The 19404-nt window shown below is 39.1% G+C and overlaps 1 protein-coding gene across 1 annotated transcript; it reads left to right on the forward strand.

The window, feature by feature from the left end:
• Positions 1–811: 811 nt before the first annotated feature.
• On the forward strand, positions 812–16537 carry rpp40 (ribonuclease P/MRP 40 subunit). Its single transcript, XM_017699284.2, has 8 exons — positions 812–1064; positions 5322–5466; positions 5565–5633; positions 12058–12153; positions 13639–13764; positions 14997–15195; positions 15278–15412; positions 15526–16537. Exons 1-8 carry the CDS (start codon positions 948–950, stop codon positions 15722–15724), a joined length of 1086 nt encoding a protein of 361 aa, XP_017554773.1. The 5' UTR covers positions 812–947; the 3' UTR covers positions 15725–16537.
• Positions 16538–19404: the final 2867 nt, after the last annotated feature.

Genomic DNA, 19404 nt, shown 5'->3' on the forward strand with positions numbered 1-19404 from the left:
TAACCCCAGTTTAAAATACAAATGATTATCATGTAGCATATATCAGCATTGGCAATGCTTGTCAGAAGTGGCCCAGATCTGCTTTGGGACATGTGGGCCATATGAGCATTTTAATATGTGGGCCACTTTTAGTTCACATGTAGTTAGCCGGTGCTGACCATGTCACGGCCCACATCTGCATGCTATCTGGGAATAGTCTGACTCTATGACCAACTAATAAACTTGCAACATCATTGCAATGGCCCAATACAACCAAAAACAATTGTTTTGATTTTGCACAGCCCTGAGCTGCACAAAATTTATACAAATCTTTATACAGTCCAGTCTTCTGAAAGTTATGACAGAGAACCTGGAAAAAGGAGGACTACCACTCTGCCATATCTTCTAGGTTTCTCAAACGTTAGATGGCGCTCATGAGCGGGTCCAGAATGAATTGGTTAAGATGGAGTAATTGAGCAAAAACACAGTCTATAAATGTTTAGACATTTTAAATATAAAACAAACATTCAATTCATTATATGAACCCCACTAATGACAACTGTATAAATAAAAACGTGTGTCAGCGCATTATTTTTGTTGTAAAAATTATTATCCATAGTTCCTATCACCAGCATTGTAAAAAAATATCCAAGTCAAAAAGATTCTCTACAAGGCACCATTTCACATCAACACGTTCTGAACGGCTTTGATTACACCTCAAACAGTATGCAAATATTTAGAAAAATCAATGGAATTCCCGTTTTGGACCTTGGCCTTCCGTCTCCATACTAGGGAAATGTTCTCCTCCAGTGCAGTAGGGGGTGGTAATGCATTGTTTTTTCGAATGCCCACCGCCATTAAATAAGAAGAAGAAGACGTTTGTGCAGAAAGAGCAGTATTGCTAACAAAAAGGCTTTCTTTAATTGCACTAGGTACAGTAATGACACATTTACTTCATTGATATTAAAATGTCGCCAGACTTGGGGAAGTGCTCGAGAAGCCTATTAACGTGCGAAAAATCGAACTTCCTGAATGAGCAATCACGTCATGAAGTGCACGTGTCAAGACACTGTTTCAACTATAAGGTAAGCTAAGGTTGCAAGTTGCAGTTAAAGATAACTTGCAAAGCGATTGGGCTCGCTGGCAATTCAGAACCCGTTAACTAGAAAGCTTTTGAAGAGGAAAGTTATATTTGTTTATGGAATTGTGTTTTGCGCATAGTTGCTCACTGAAACAGTAAAATAGCCTTTGCATTAATGATGCGCTTAACAAGCTCAATAGTATTTGTAAAATTTTTAAAATCCTGTTGTTTTTTTTCAAGTACACCAACCAATTAAATGCAATTTCTATGTTTAAAATTTCTGACTGTAGCTCATTGCCACTGGTCAGCCTACAAACCTTAATGCAAAAAAACAGTGGGACAGTATGTTAAATGCAAATATAGAAAGGAAGTCCACTTTGTATTTAAAAGAAAGGTTAAACATTTTAATCTCTGACCTTCATTCAGCCTGCAACTGTTTTATTTTATCGTAGTTCTTTTTCTTATATTTCATTTTACTTATTTTTAAAGATTTTTTCTTATTGTGTTATTTTTTTTTATGCTCTTTTGCTTGCTATGTTTTAAATTACATATTACTTTTATATTTTATTTGCTTTATGTTCTTTATTTACTTTGTATACATTTTGCACATTCATATCTTTAGAGCCGTAACACAGGCATGAGTGCCGTAGGGGCAGTCCGTGGATTTTGGCATCCTCTCGGTGTCCAAGTACAATTTCCCAGGGGTGAAACACATTCATAACATAGATATGTTTTATAATAAAACATATAGTGCTTCCATTTAAATGAGAAGAAAAAATCCAAAGGAATTGTTGCATATCTTTGATCACATCAATAGAAAACATGAGAACATCTATTTTTAATCATAACCTCATCGTTATGTTTTCCATGTAGTAAATACCCTCAGCGTTTTCCCTCCATATTGTTATTGTGGGGGGCTGCAGTCAGGACACTGTGATTATCTTCTAAGCAAATAGACTCTCATGACATTATTTATCTTGTACATCTTTTGGTAATATTCCTTATAAAACGTATGATGGAATAGGGGTAGCTATACATTACAGCCTTTATTACATTTTATATGTTTTGCCAGGATTTTGATCATATTGACATTCCCAAAATGTGTGTGTGGCTTTCTGCTAGGCCACTGCCCCTGCAACACTGATCCAAGAGGAGTCCTGAAGAATTACATCTTAACTTTTCATTCTGTTTCCTTCCACGTGGGGCTATTAGTTATTTTACGACCCTCTCTGGATGACAATTTCCAGTTTTTGTCTGAAATTATGTTGTTCATCTTCAATTCACATTTTTCTCTAAAAGCCACACTGTTATCCATTAGCTTTTCTTGTAATACTGTATCTTCTATTGGTTGCAATATAATTTTCTTCTTCTCAGTAGTCTCTTTAATTGTTAAAACAAATGTTCTACATTGGATGGAGAATTACAGTATTTTGTCCTGTTCTTTGTGTCTCTAAGTAATATCTCAGCTGTAGGTACAGTCTTCTTCTTCTTCTTTCGGCTGCTCCCTTTAGGGGTCGCCTCCATCTTGCCCTATCCACTGCCTCCTCTACTTTTACACCAACCATCTCCATGTCCACCTTCACTACATCCATAAACCTTCCCTGAGGTCTACCTCTTCTCCTTCTGCTCAGCAGCTCAATCTCCAACATTCTTTGACCAATATATCCACTATTCCTCCTCAACACATGTCCAAACCATCTCAACCTGGCCTCTCTGGCCAAACTGCTCCACCTTCACTGTCCCTTTGATCTGCTCATTTCTAATCTTGTCCATCCTTGTCACTCCCAACAAAAATCTCAGCATCTTCATCTCCGCCACCTCCAGCTCAGCCTCCTGTCTTTTAGACAGAGCCACAGTCTCCAAACCATACAGCATAGCATGACGCACTACTGTCTTGTAAACCTTCCCTTTCACTCTTGCTGCTATCCTTCTGTCACACATCAGCCCTGACACCTGTCTCCACCCACTCCATCCTGCCTGCACCCTCTTCTTCACCTCTTTTCTACACTGTCCATTGCTCTGGATGGTTGACCCAAGATATTTGAAGTCACCCACCTTTATGACCTCTACTCCTTGCATCTTCACCTTTCCACCTGCCTCCCTCTCATTCACACACATGTATTCCGTCTTGTCTGTACTGACCTTCATTCCTCTCCAGTGCAAACCTCCACCTCTCCAGATTCTCTTCCACCTGCTCTCTACTCTCACCACAGATTACGGTGTCATCTGCAAACATCATGGTCCATGGAGCCTCCTGCCTGACCTCATCTGTCAACCTTTCCATCACCATTGCAAAAAAGAAGGGGCTCAAAGCGGATCCCTGATGTAACCCTACCTTCACCTTGAAATCATTTGTCACTCCAACTGCAAACCTCACCACAGTCTCACTATCCTCATACATGTCCTGCACCACCCTAACATACTTTTCAACTACACCTCCCGTACTCATTCCTCAATACCACAGTTCCTCTCTTGGCACCCTATCATATGCTTTCTCTAGATCCACAAAGACACAATGTAGCTCCTTCTGACCTTCTCTGTACTTCTCTACCAACACTCTCAACGCAACAATTGCATCTGTGGTACTCTTTCTGGGCATGAAACCAAACTGCTGCTCACTGATCTGAACCTCTCGCCTTTGCCTTGCTTCAACAACTCTTTCCCATACCTTAATGGTGTGGCTCATCAAGTATTCACTATCCAAATAATTGAATTCAGGTGTTCCAATCACTTCCATGGCCACAGGTCTATAAACCCAAGCACCTAGGCCTACAGACTACTTCTACAAACATTTATGAAAGTATGGGTCTCTCTCAGGAGCTCAGTGAATTGCAGCATGGTAACATGATTGCATGCCACCTGTGAGTGGTATTATAACAAAGTGGAAGCGATTGGGAACGACAGCAACTCATCCATGAAGTGGTAGGCCACGTAAAATGACAGAGCGGGTCAGTGGATGCTGAGGTACATAGTGCACAGAGGTTGCCAACTTTCTGCAGAGTCAATTGATACAGACCCCCAAATTTCATGTGGCCTTCAGATTAGCTCAAGAACAGTTTGTAGAGAGCTTTATGGAATGAGTTTCCAAACCCGAGCAGCTGCATCCAGGCCTTACATCACCAAGTGCAATGCAAAGCATCGAATGTCATGGTGTAAAGCACCGCCACTGGACTCTGACTGCATTGTGCCAAGTGTAAAGTTTGGTGGAGGGGGATTATGGTGTTGGGTTTTTTTCAGGAGTTGAGCTCGGCCCCTTAGTTCCATTGAAAGGAACTCTTAATGCTTCAGCAGACCAAGAGATTTTGGACAATTTTATGCTCCCAACTTCATGGGAACTGTTCGGGGATGGCCTCTTCCTGTTCCAACATGACTGCGCATCAGTTCACAAAGCAAGGTCTGTAAAGACATGGATGAGTGAGTTTGGTGTGGAAGAACTTGACTGACCTGCGCAGAATCCTAACCTCAACCCAATAGAACTCCTTTGGGATGAATTAAAGCAGAGACTGCGAGCCCGGCCTTCTCATCCAACATCTGTCTGACCTCACAAATGCACTTCTGGAAACACACTCCTAAGCCTTGTGGAAAGCCTTTACAGAAGAGTTTAAGCTGTTATAGCTGCAAACAGTGGGCCGACATCATATTAAACCCTATGATTTAAGAATGGGATCTCACTCAATTTAATATGTGTGTGAAGGCAGACAAGCAAATACTTTTGCCTAAATAAGTCATTGGCTGGCAGGTTATGTTTATACTGAAGCTGTTTAAAAGACATCAACTCTCTTCCTTTAAATATCAGATTAAACATGATTAGACTACAAATTTTCTGAAAACATTTTGGGTATAAAAAGAGCATCCAGGGAAGGCATAGTTCTTCATAAGCAAGCATAGGTTGAGGCTTACCGCAAGGATTTTTAGGTATTTCACTCTCTGAGTATTAAACACTAACAAAAGAATCTGGGAATCTGGAAAAACCTTTGTGTGTAAAAAGCACTCTGAATTGTACTCATACAAGTCTTAATCAAATGCATTTGTGTTTTGGGACCTTCAAAACTAGAGTTTGACACATTTGCATTAATCGTTATAGTTTGATAACTGAATATCTGTGGTAGTGTGGTCCTGTGACAGTACATGCTGTTGTTAGTAAGAAACTAGCTAAACTAGAGTAAGGACATCCCCAAACTGTTTACAGGTATATTTTATTCAGTGAGTATTCTCGTGCATTATAAAAATAAATTGTGGTGAAATGTTTTCTAATTTTCAGATTTCTTTACTGTTACCTGAATGTGAAGTGCTACCTGTCAGGGTAGAAAACGTGATCCATAATTTTAGCTCATATTACCTTGTACGAGATCTGCCAGTTTATAAATTCCTGGAAGAGAAATGGCTTGCAACAGTTGTCAAGAAAGGTAAGAGTAGAGAGATGGACACTAAGCTGCTTCACCTTTGCATTGATGCTTTTCACTTTGGTTTAGACCTGACGACATTTATCATTCTTTTATTACAGGCAGTTTTTATGCACTGTCTTGCAAAACCAGAATCGATGAAGACAACGTTTGTGCACTTTTGCCCAGTGGTGAGTATGTTTAATAATCTCTTTGTCGTGGAACAAAAAACTTAATTGGATTTTGTGGTAAAGGTCAACAAGGTCATACAAAACAACATATCTATGAAATATTATTTTTAAATACAGGTGCATGTTTTAAATACATATCCAATTGCTCTCCAGGCGCCGTGGATAGGGCTGCCCACTGCTCAGGGCAAGTGTACTCACTGCCCCCTAGTGTGTGTGTTCACTAGTGTGCATGCATGTGGGTTTTTCACTGCACAGATGGGTTAAATGCAGAGGTTTAATTTCACAGTGTGCAAACACAGTGACATTGTTGTAAATTCTAAATTCTAATGTTTTATGGTCGTTTTCAAACTGGTCCTCAGGGACCTCTAGACAGTCCACATTTCTGTGCTAGGTTGGAGCAAAAACTGGATAGTATGACTATGTATTGAAACTATATAAAGCTATTTACTTATTTTGGTGTGTAATAATTGTGTAAATATACAGGTTTTTTTTCTTTTCAAAGTTGGTATTTGGAAGAATTGTAAGTGAAAATTGTACATCTAAAAAACTGTGGTTCTGATTTCATCAAAAATCGTGCAGCCCTAATTCGAAAATTTTATTTTTGGCTTTTAATCCTGTGATTAATATGACAAGGAACATTAAATAACTTGGTAAAAAAGATACATTTTGATTTCAGTTTAACCATAGCCTCTTTCTGCTGAGAGAAGTGAAGTTGCTATATTATAAACTTAGAACGAAAAGTAAGGAAATTTGTTGTTTGGTAAATTATTACTTTGTTGTAACAATGCTTCTTGGCAATAAATCTTATACTGTTGAAAAGCCTGCTAATTTTCCTTTTAAATGGTGCCATATTTGTAAGGAACATGCATTTGTGGGATGAGCAGTAGAGCTGAGGATATGGATTGCACCCATGAAAAATTTGCCAAATCTTCTCTGCCATTGCCAAACAGCTTATTTTGCTGTTACTGTTGACACTTGTTTTGAGCTTCTGGTATCCCCAGGTGCTGCCAATCATGGGCCCTGCTACAGTGGTCAGTAGGTGTATGCGCCAAGAATCGGCATGCCACATTTGACTGATCTGGATAGGGCAGGTGTTCCGCCAAGTTCCATATATAACGGGGGATGTCAGAGACAGGCCATAAAGTGGCCTCAACCCCATTGAACACTTGTGGGATCAGCTTGGGAGTTGCTGTTCATGCCAGAATGACCAACACAACCACGTTGGCTGACTTGCGACAAATGCTGGTTGAAGAATGGGATGCCATCCCACAGCTGTGTGTGACCAGGCTGGTGACCAGCATGAGGAGGAGGTGCCAGGCTGTTGTGGCTGTGTATGGTTCTTCCACACACTACTGAGGCTCCTGTTTGTTAAATGAATAAATCGTTAAATTGCCAGTATGTCTTGTTTCTTCAAACTTCAATCATCCAGTCCACCAAACGAGTCAATGGCAGAATAAGCTGTTTGGCATTAGCAGAGAGGATTTGGCAAATTTTTCATGGGCGCAACCCACATACTCAGCTCTAATGCTCAACCCACAAATGCATGTTCCTTACAAATGTGGCACCATTTAAAAGGGAAATTAAAAACGCTTTCTAATGGTATAAGATTTCTTGCCAAGAAGCATTGTTACAACCAAGAAATAATCTGCCAAACACAAATTTCCTTACTCTTTGTGCTAAGTTTATTATATTAGATTATATTAAAGCTTTGCAACATGACTGTCAGTGTTGTGATAACTTCATAATATGTCATTTTTATTTACTTTTCTGAACATAGTGTAGATATTGTGACTTTACAACTGCATGCTTGATTATAATCGGAGCATTATTAGTCCTATTTGTTTGGATTTTGAACAGCAATTTGTGAAATGTTGAATATAAATTGGATTCAGAGTTTTTGATAGTACTTTTTTTAATGTGGTGCTGCTGCTTATCATACTTCAGTAAAAGTAAGTGTCATGACATCAGATATTGTAAAAAAAAACTTAGTAATGCACTGTTTAATAGTTTTGCCATATTGCTAACCTCATATATTATATTATTAACGTATATTGATGGGCTTAAGTATGGAATAATAAAATATCTGAGCTGAACACTTGCTTCAGTTACAGTTAACTTGCCTTTAACAAGATTCCTTACCCATAGAATTTGTAGTTTGATAATTGTGATCTTATGGGTCATTCCACCGAATGGGTGCCATTTGCCTGCTGTAACTCTTCCAAATTAAACTTAATTTTGTATCTTTTTTCAACTCTGAATCTAATAATACATATATTTAACTCTTCAAAACATGTATTGGTCAATCTCAGGCTGCTTTATTTAATTTTTTACAAGGTTTCTAAGCTGAAGATGGTTACATTTTTCTCAGTCCTGTTACTAAAACTCATGTGACATTTAAAAAGCATATTTAATAGAATGGCAACTAATTCTTTTGATTTTCCCTCAAAAAAGTGTTTATTTTAAAGAAATGATTGACTACATGTTCAAATAATTGATATTTATGACTAAAAAATCACTAAATATGCATGCACGTTGTATTTTTCTAAAACATGCAAAGCCATTTTTATCTTTTCAAGAAGACTCAAACCTAAAATTGATCAAATTGTTTGTCATGTAATTTATTAAACAAATGGATAAATGATGGACCAAACATAATTGGGAAAAAGTGGTTTATGTTTTTTTTTTAGAAAAAATCATGTAACAGGAATGAACACTCGGTAACAGAGACATGTGTCGTGTGTGTGTGTGTGTGAGAAAACAAACTTGTCAGGCCTTTTCTAAGAGATCTTCTCTAGTGTGGCCCAGAGCTCTTTTTCGATTTCCATATAGCGTCCTGTGACTGGCCTCAGGGGTGGGATGATACACAAAACATCCTCAAAAAGGTACCAAAGCAAGTCTTCACGAAAATCTGTTGACCCCCATTTTGTGCATGCAACGGATCTCAACATGTGTTTCACTTGTATCTATGATGATGCCAGGGTATAGGTCACCCTCATACTTCACCACACACCATTTGCCAACAACTTCAGCACTTTGCCACCGAACTTCGATGGCTGTGGGAGCCGTCTGTTGATGACTGAACGTGAAATGCTTTGCATTACAGCAGTCAAAGGTCAGGTTTTGCTTTGTTGTGCACAAGCAGCTGAAGTCCCTGTAAGTCAGTTCTCCTTGGGCTAGGGTCACTGCCTGATGCATCCTCATGGTGGATGGAATTGGTGGCACATCATTGGGCATCTACAAAACTGCTTTCTCAACTGCTTCCTCGGTGACAAAAAACAACTTGATTGTTGTTTCTGCCTTTTGCAACACGGCATACAGCTCTGAAGCATTAGGAATATCTGTCCCTTTGCTGACCAGACTGTCAGCTCTCCTCTTCAGGGCTCATCCCACACCATCTGGGGCACCCTTCCCATGGCTCACCTCAAAGAAGTTCCATGTCCCTGGTATCGTCTGAACAGCTCAGTACAAAACATGAAAAAATTCCCTCACTGTCTATACTGAGTGCATGGGCCATCGCTGTAAAAATGGATTGTGGAGACCTCTGGATGTGCACTCTGCACGTAATTAAGCACTGGTGACAAGTGCTGCCAAATTGCTGGTGGGCCCTTTTGTCTTGAGGGGTACAGAAGGACATCGGGCGGGGGGATATATGTACATAAAGCACACCCGTGTGCAGTGATGCTCCAAAGTGGACTGCCTGTATTTCTGTACTATACTTGCAGAGGTAATTTTCGGAAAAGTCAACATGAATTAGACATTCATGTGCTTTCAAGCCATGTCTCAGTGCCCTGTAGTGGCTAAACTGATTATTGATGTTATAAGTGTGTCTCTTAAACCTATGCAGTTGCAGGTTCAGCAGTTCTAGCAGTTCTTCTTTTGTGGTCTGGAACTCTTTTTTTTTTTATTGTGATTTTAGATGTTTTGCCAATGGGGTCATTCTTGTGTTCCTTATACACTATTGCCCACTGCAGATAAGTCACTTGACTCTCTGCATTGTACTGGCTAGAGACTGGGCAAGAAAGGTCCTTGCATTCAGAACATTCTCCGTACATGCACCTAATGTTTTCTGTGTCACATGTGATGACTTTCACAAGGTCAGGCAGATTGACTGTGCTGATCACTTTCAAGTGGTGCAGCTTCTGCACAATAAAACCCAGATTCTCATGCATCTTGCACATGCGTGTGTCCCGGTCACTCAGAGTTGGATGAACAACCCAAAAAGGTCGAAGCAAACAGAAGAGTGAGTAAAAGATAGAGCTTTCTTCTTCAGCCAAAAACTTTCTTGTACAAATTTTTCATGGTATCCAAAAGGAACCGTTTTTGCTTTTTGTTTTTCTTCCAAGTGATTGTCTGCCTCTTTCCAGTTGTGATGCGACTCACATCATCCCTCGAGTAGAAAGCTCTCATTCTGCTTAACAAACTATCTCTAACCCTGTTGTTCTGCTTTCGCTGGTAGGTGTAGTTAATCCTCCCATTTTTCTCATTCTTCCATCTTTTCTTTGAAAAGCCCAATGAATTTTGAGCCAATCGTTGCAGCCTGTACTTTTTCAGAACTTTTCCTGTTGCTATTTTTGAAATTATTTGCCTTTCCCTTTCCCCCTGTGCTGCTTTGTATTTATTTCGGATGTCCTCTACCAGAGCCTCATGAAACAGAGTCTTCTGAATGGCCGCACGTGGCAGGTGTCTCATCTGCCTTTTTACTTTTGTGCGCGGAGAAGCATTATTCTTTTTAATGCGCTGGACTTGTTTCTTGTACTTTTCTATTTTTTTGGGTTTGTTTCTTTAACAGAACCTGTAATTCTTGAATTTGCTTCTGAAGATTCTTTTGTGTTTTTCGTCTTCTTCTCTGCCCTTGATTATGTTGCCTAAAACACACATGTGAATCACATTAATTAACACATTGCAGTTGTTAAAATGTACTGTTACGTTATCTCTGTGACCCGGTAAGTAGAATTTCATACTGTAATGCAATCATGTCTATTTCTATTAGCTAATTTCTAAATACATTCTAACATTTGGTTGTTGCACGACTAAGTTTGCAAAATTAAAAGTTGGAAACTTTCCATGGGAATTAACTGGAATAAACTAGAAATTTGCAAAGTTGTAGGTTAGCCTTTAACAGGGAAATTATATGTAGTTTAATTCCTCCCGTGCACTGGTCGTTTCTCTATCACATGCATCATTTCTACAATCCTGTTCACTACAATCAGAATACTGGCCTTAATATTTTTTATATATTTGATCTATGGCATTAAAGTTTAACCAGCAAAAAATAACTCAATGTATTTATACAAAGGCTACCTAACAGAGATGTTAAATGAAAGCTAGCTAACGCCATTTTATTGACAGTTTGAGTCTGGTTCTGCTTGAGGTTTCTGCCTTCAAGGTTTGCAACCCTATGCACAACACTTTATTACATTGCAACAAACTCACACACATGCTCTATTGCCTCCCTTGCACACTTTACCCATTTCATAAACTACACCTGGAAGTGCTTTAAATCTCAACAACTTCAGTAATTTCAACTGTAAAAGTTAAAAAGGTGAATATCATTACATTGACTAATATTCACACTAATAAATTAATAAACCAGAGGTTTATTGTTACTGGCACTCAGTCCTGTTACTCTTTATATGAGTAACAGGACTGAAAGTAACAGGACTGAGTTTTTAGCATAGAATTAGCAAAAACATGAAATATAGCTACATGGCGGCTATGCTAATAGTATGAAGACACTGAGCACATTCTAGTGATTTTCCCAAAATATGTACTTTAAAAATAAACAAATAACATCTAAGAATGAATTTAGGTAACAGGACAGAACGTTGAGATTGACCTCCTCAGTCATAGTTACAATATGATCAAATATACAGAACAATAAAGGAGGGAACTTACTTTTGGTCTTCCCATGGCCTTCAGAAGATCCAACTGATGCAACTTCCTGTTGAACATGTGACTTGTGGAATGTTCCAGATTTTTCAGATGGGGTAATGTGTTAGGACACAACTAAAATGTGTATTTTAACTTAGATATTATGGATTTCTTATGAAAAAAGTATTTTTGAAGCATAGATGGGATTTGGAGTCACACAACAATACAAAAAAAATTACATCTCTGAAGGATTTTAATAATTATATTTCATGGTAAAGTGTATAGTTAGAGAGCGGGGACAGGTAACAAATGCTATTTTTTCAGTGTTCTTGGTAGTTTTTATTAATGTTTTTAATTATATATCTTAAATTTGCAATTAGGTCAAAGTACAAGACACTATGCTTAATAATAAAATGTATTTTACAGTTAATTTTTGTGCACATTTATACATGTAATTTCCTGGGGACGGAAATGGCACCGATTCGGCGGAATAGCTCTTATGCAATTGTTGAAAAGGTGCTGTAATGGGTTCTGATTTTTTTTTTCCTTCCAGGTCAGTTGATACTGTCACTGGACAAGGACACATATGAGCACCTTGGCTTGGAGGGAAGACCATCACTATACAGTCATAAAAAGGTCATGAGATATGGTATGGCTTTGGCAACCAGCATTTGCATTATCTATTAAATACAGTGTTTGTAGAAACCTGCATATTACAGTTCTTCGTTTTATGGTCCTGTTGAACACAGTATCTGGCATAAATATTCACACAGAATAAATAAAATTATTTGTTGTGGCAGAAATAATGTCTTGAAAAAATTAAATGAACATATTTAAATGTAGCCAAGTTAATTTGTTTTAACACTAATACAGTGTACTGAATGATAAGCATATGGTACCTTGCAGAGCTTCTTTAGAAACATTTGACTTTCGGCATCACAAAGGAAACACAAAAACATTTGTGACTCAGCATCACAAAGAAAAATGAACACAAAGGAAAAAATTTTATGTTGTTAGAAGCAATGTAATAACACAACAATATGTTTCTTTTGTGACGAGTATTTATAGAGACACACATTTGAAGAAATAGTGTTGTTCTGTCATTGAAACATTTCTTTCACAGTACTGCGAAGAAATATTTGCGCCTAACCGAATTTCTTCTATTTTTGCTAATTTATCAGATGTAGGTGTTTCAGATCATCAAACTAATTTTAATATAAGATAGACAACACAAAATATAGCTTTTAAATGATCATTACATTTATTGAAGATTAAGATTATTTAAAACCTGTATCACCTGTGTGAAAAAGTACTTGCCCATCCTAAACCTAATAGGGCCTAATAATGCTCCCCCAGGAGTTGCAGATAGGACTGCCCACTGCTCACTAGTGTATATGTGGTGTTTTTGCTGCACAGATGAGTTAAATTCGGAGGTGAAGTTTCCCCATTGTGGGACTAAAAAGGGTCACTTAATCTTAATAATATCTGGTTGTGCCACCCTTGACAGTAACAACTGAAGTCAAAGATTTGCGATAAACCTTAATTTTGTTTCTTTTGAGCCATTCAGTGGTGGGCTTGCTTGTGTGCTTTGAATCATTGTCTTGCTGCATACCCAAACTGCGCTTGAGCTTTAGGTGATGAACTGACAGACAGAAACATTGTCAGGATTTTCTGACACAGACCAAAATTCATGGTTCCATTGATTATGAGTCATCTAAGTCAGATGTAATGGGATCTATGAGTTATCAATGCACTCTTGGTGATGTTTTCACCAAAACTTTTGTTTCATCTGTTTGTTTCTTCTGCTGTATTTAAATCTCTTTAGAATTTGGCATTATGTGATGCTTTGAGACATTTTAACCTACTTCACATTGCCAGAAAGATTTTATCTAAATGTTTAGATTCAGCAGGTCAATTTTAATTGAAGGTGTCATTCTTGTAGTGTTTTTGTGCAATGTTGACATAAGTAGCTTATGACCATAGTTTTACCCATTTGTCTGGCAAACGGAACCATTACAGAACATAGTGATGCGTTGCCAATTTAAACTCTGTAGCAATATCAAAAGATATAGTCGTGTAATAGCATTTAGTTACACACTGCACTACTTGTCTAATTGAGTGTCTGTTGTTTCAGTTGTTTCTGTGGACCTCACAAATAAATCTTTGGTCCCTGGCACAAAGCGTTACCAGCAAGTTCTACTGTGCTTAAAAGAAAGGGTGATGCTGAGAAGTGACTTCCTTTTGACAACATGCCACCCAGGTTTGTAGCAGTAGTTGGAACAGCATGTGAAATGCCATGAAACTGTTTGACCTGTGTTAAATTGAAAATAGTACAAAAACACAATATTTTATCTATTACCTTGAACTTTGTTTTTTCCAAATTCCTCTTACTGACACAACTATAAATCCTTCACTCACAGAAAGATCCAATTTCTTAACATACTTTACCAGTTCACCACTAACCAGACAGACCTGACTTCCACTTTACAAGTCTTCAGTTGTCCAACCCTATGAAGCAACAGGCAGGCAGCTCTAGTATCTGCACTGTGATTATGCATCTATGCTGTTGCAGTACATGCAGAATATTTATTGGTGTAGTCATGTTGAAATGAGCATCGACAGCCTTAAAAAAGATGGTGTTTAAAAGGCAGCTTAAAAGTGCTTTCATGGTTAACCACTGACACATCCCCATACCAAGACAGACCCTGGCTTTTTAACCTTAATAACAGTGTAGATGATCCTTTGCTTTTTTTTTGGCTTAGAGAATATAAATTATTTCCATAAACATTTTGAAAGACCACACAAATGGGTATCCATTTTGGAATGAGCATATTTTTTATATTGGGGGCAGTCGTGGGCTGGAGGTTAGGGAGCTGGCCCTGTGACCGGAATGTTGCCGGTTCGATCCCCAGGGCCGACAGTTCATGACTGAGGTGTCCTTGAGCAAGACACCTAACCCCCAACTGCTCCCCGGGCGCCGTGGATAGGGCTGCCCACCGCTCCGGGCAAGTGTGCTCACTGCCCCCTAGTGTGTGTGTATTCACTAGTGTGTATGTGGTGTTTCACTTCACGGATGGGTTAAATGCGGAGGTGGAATTTCCCTGGTTGTGGGAACAAAAATCACTTATTTACTTATTTTTGCAAAAAATAAAAAAAAAGGTAAAACACTAAATATCTTATATGAACTGTTTTGTTTAAATATCTGTTTGTATAAAAAAGGTTTTGTTGTATTTAATGTAAATTTAATGGTATTCTGTGAACATAAAATTTGTGATCTTGTTATGGCCCAAACCACTCATAAAAACATTGTTTTAAAAACAACATTGTAAGTTTGTTGTTAATAGTTTGACACCTAGTCGTTTGTCATTAGTTTCACAATGTGTTCTCCTGATGGTGTCCTGCACTAAATCTCTCTACAGTTGATTTGTATTACTTTTACTGTATGTTAATTCAGATGCATTCTGAAGATGTGCTAATGTGTGCCATTCTCAGGAGCAGATAAAGACGGAGCTCTACATAATCTGCTGTCTCAGTACACATATGAGGAGTGTAGACCTACACTTCACAGCCAGACTCTGAAAAATCTATTCTGCCCGTCACTTCATCACTCAGACCTGCGGGGAAAGGGTCTTTCCTGTACTCCAAACCAATTCCTGGAGTGGCTAGGAGCAGTGAACTTGAATATCAGCTGGTGAGTAGGCAGTGGAACTCAATGTTTAGGTGTTAATGGCTTGAGGACTATAAAGGCCAATGCATTGCTTATTTTGTTGCAGTGATAATTCAGCTGTCAGTTTCCTGTCTACGTATATGTGCCCAGAACCTAGAGCCCCTGTGAGTCAGTCTGTGCTCTGCACAGTCACTGGGCTCATTCCTCCAAAAGATGTCTGTAGACTGCTGAAAGAGCTTAGGTAGGCTCGCATTATTTAACATTGCATTTCTCTGTTCCACAATGTTCTTGGTTCTCAAAATTCACTAACAATTAAAGAATAATAAATAAATAAATCTCTCTCTGATCATACAGATGCTATTTTGCTGAGCCAAACTTTGCAGCATGGGTTTCACTTACTGTGCATGGCTTTGTGGATTGTCCTGTATCCTGGGGAGCTGCAGAGCATGGATTCTTTAAAGGTGGAGAAAACCTGTACAATTTTGTTTGCTTCAAGAACCAGGACTACTGGTTATACAAAGCTACTGGTTCAGAAGATGCTTGCCCTCCCTGATGTACTGGACCTTGATTGGAGAAAACTTGCATTTTTTTTTGTTTGTTTTTTGCTTAACTTTATCTTGTTCCTTTCGGCTGTTTGTGTCTTGTGCAAATTGTCTCCTGAAGGCTGACTATATTATATGTATACATTGCTTTTTGTTAAGAAGCATATGCTCCTTTTTTCTGGATATCTTAATGTTATTAATAATAAATGAGTGAAACTTTTGTCAACAAAAAATGTACATGTGCATATTGTTAGGGTTCATAGAAATCAAATCCAGTTGGAATGAACCCAGTCCCAAATTTAGCATAATAGCTACAAATGAAAAGGGTTTATCTCAGCTATATTATTTTCCAGGCAAACAAGTGGTTCTCAGTGGTGTAACTACTGTCCAGTTTTTCCTTCCTCTTAATCATGATTCATCCGATCCATGGCAACCATGTTAAAACAATTTTTTACAACCTGTTTATCCTTTAAACATTAACCAGCATAAATATGTCTATTTTCTAACTGTCTAAGCACCATATCATCAGGAAATCGCAAGTTCGATCCCTGGTGATGCTACAGGCGTTCGTGGTTGGGAATTCAGGTCACGCTCTTTCTGGGTGGGTAGGATGCCCCCCCCTCCCCCATCCCCCAACCCTCCAAGTCTATGTGCCTACAGTTGGAGAACCAGTGGGCATAACAAATGGGCGGAGACACTGTCAATCAAAACTTGCATTGGCCAATCACAAGTGTGTGTGTGTGTGTGTGTGTGTGTGTGTCCCGTAAGCTACTTCCAGTCATCTGCGTTGTGTGTGATGCTGTAATAAAACTCAGGACACCGGATATCAGCTTCAGTTTGTGTGTTGTCACCTGCATATAAATCATTTAGAGCAAAGCAGAAAGATATATCAATGTCAATAGCTTCTCAGAAAACCTCTGTCAGGTTCACTGCAGACTGAGTGCACCAAAATTTAATTCAAGTTTATTTGTATAGCACTTTTTACAACAATGTTGTCACAAAGCAGCTTTACAGAAGTTTGAAAACACAGTTATAACATATCTCCCAGTGAGCAAGCCAGAGGCGATAGTGGCAAGGAAAAACTCCCTCAGTCTGGAGGACGAAACCTTGGGAGGAACCAAGACTAACAAGGGGAGACCCATCCTCCTCTGGTCAAACAGTATTTACAATTTGATAAGCTAAACACCAAATAAAAGCTAAGAGGATCTCTGTTTGAACACTGGATGGTAAAAGCTTTAGAAACTGCACTGGTAGAGGCAGTTTCTGACTGAGTCTTTATAAAAAGTGGGAATAAGCTGAAACAGTCCCATCCTATCTCAATGCTGATACATCTGAGTGGCGCAGTGATGTAATTGAGGGTGTTGCAGTTGGCACAAATGAACAAGAAAGTAGGTTGGTGATGGTGAGGAGGAGGCCCTGATGGTGAGTCTTCAGCAGGATGGGAGGGCAGTCATTATCTCAGGAAGAATAAAGAGACAAAATTAGTTCTGCTCAGGAGTATGACTGTAATAAATATGATTTCCCCCAGAGTGTGGCTGGTGACTCCGGCAGATCTAACTATAACAGCATAAACTGAAAGGAGAGAACCAGAAGGTAATGTGGTTATGAGAGTACCCTGAGACACTGGGATCCCCCCACTCCACCATCAACAAACCTGTGTGATGGCGTGAAGTAGTGGTTCAACAGCACCAACATCTCAGTTTACCATAAGCCTCTATGCCCATGAACCCCTGGCCTTTATCTAAAGGGGAAGGCTAATTATCAAAATCTAAACTAAACAAGTTTTCAGTCTAGACTTAAAGGTTGAGACTGTGTCAGAGTCCCGAACATTAACTGGGAGATTATTCCACAATTTGGGGGCTTTGTAAGAAAAAGCTCTTCCACCCATTGAAGTCTTCTGAATTTTAGGAACCAGTAGAAAACCAGCATCCTGGGATCTGAGTAAGCGAGGCGGTTCATAATGGGAAATAAGATCTTGCAGGTACTCCAGTGAGAGACCATGCAGGGCTTTATACGTCAATAAGAGAATTTTGTAGTCAATGCAGAATTTGATAGGAAGCAAGTGTAATGCTGATAAAACTGGGCTGATGTGATCAGGTTTCCTGGTTTTAGTGAGTACTCTAGCTGCAGCATTCTGAAGTAATTGAAGTTTATTTAGGTTCCTGTTGGCCCGCGACCCTGACGGAGAAGCGGATTAGACAATGGATGGATGGATGGATAGGTTCCTGTTGGAGCATCCTGACAACACTGCATTACAGTAGTCTAGCCTTGAAGTTATAAAGGCATGTACCAATTTTTCAGCATCATGTAGGGATAACGCATTTCTTAACTTTGAAATGTTTTGGAGGTGAAGAAACGCTGTCCTTGTAATATTACTGTAATGATCGCAGAAATGGGCATGGGAGTGAGTTGGGAGGCGGGGTGGACCTCCGGCGCAGTGCGTGCAAGTAGTACGGACACTATAAAGCGGGGGACTTCCGCTGTGTAGGGGAGGCAGCAGTGTGTTTGTTTGCACGCGCGGTTTTAAGCTATTGGACCGAATGGCTGCGGTAGTGGCTTTTGATGATTGTGAAGACGACCACGGAGACGGAAAAGACCGAATGGCTGGCGGTAGTGGCGTTTGATGACTAAAGACGCCCACTGAGACGGAAAAGACTGTTGGCCACATTGATTGAAGCAAATATAGCGCCGAAGCGTTGCTGGTGTGACTCACTGCTGCTCTGAACGGGTGGCCTGGGGCGATTGCCAGGCCACGTGTGACGCCGGTCAAGGTTGTGGGGTTATTAGAGGACAACTAAATGCCGGGACAGTTTGCTCCTTTTTAGAGATATTATTAATTGTAGGCCAGTGTCACCTCTTTCTAGAGATTTTGCCTTTTTAAATCCTTCCAACCCTGGTGTAACTGTATTTGTATCTTCGTTCTTAAATTTTAGTGGCTACCTTGTTGATACATGATACATGGGAAGCTGTAGATTGCGGTGTGGTGTTTAGTGTGTGGTATTGTTTTAAGGCTGTGCTGTGGAGCATGCTGTGTAGATTTGGATTTTAAAGTATTGGGGTTTATGATTTCTTATTTGTTTTTTTCCTTTGCTTTCTATTTGTCTTGGCTTATTTTAGAGTACTTCTGGTGATTTGTCCTCCCAAATAGAAAGTGTTTTTATCCAGCCATTTGCATCTGATTATATTGTGTGAGTAAAATCTTGATAATATATGTTTATGTTGCAAGGCGTGGTCTTAATCCTGTGAACACTCAGTTTTGCCAGACCTGACTGGTTTAACAAAGGTGGTGGCAGCAGGTACGCTACCGTAGACTAAAAACACTCCATTACCTATGTGTTGATTAAACGTCAGATCTGAATCAATCGTCACAGCTATTGAACCAGGTATTACAGAGAAGTCAGCAAGATTTAACATTAAATCTGAGCATTTATTCCGAGCAGCCTTTGGACCAAGAAGGAGAACTTCTGTTTTAGTTGGGTTTAAAAGAAGGAAATTCTGCAGCATCCAGTTTCTTATATCTTTTACACAATCTTCTATTTTATTTAATCTGGATTTATCATCTGGTTTGGCTGATATCTACAGTTGTGTATCATCAGCATAGCAGTGCAAACTAATTCCATGTCTATTTATAACTAAGTCTAATGGTAACATTTATATAGTGTGAATAACAGAAGACATAAAACAGAACCTT

Source organism: Pygocentrus nattereri, chromosome 19, assembly GCF_015220715.1.
Source record: "Pygocentrus nattereri isolate fPygNat1 chromosome 19, fPygNat1.pri, whole genome shotgun sequence".
Lineage (NCBI taxonomy): Eukaryota > Metazoa > Chordata > Actinopteri > Characiformes > Serrasalmidae > Pygocentrus > Pygocentrus nattereri.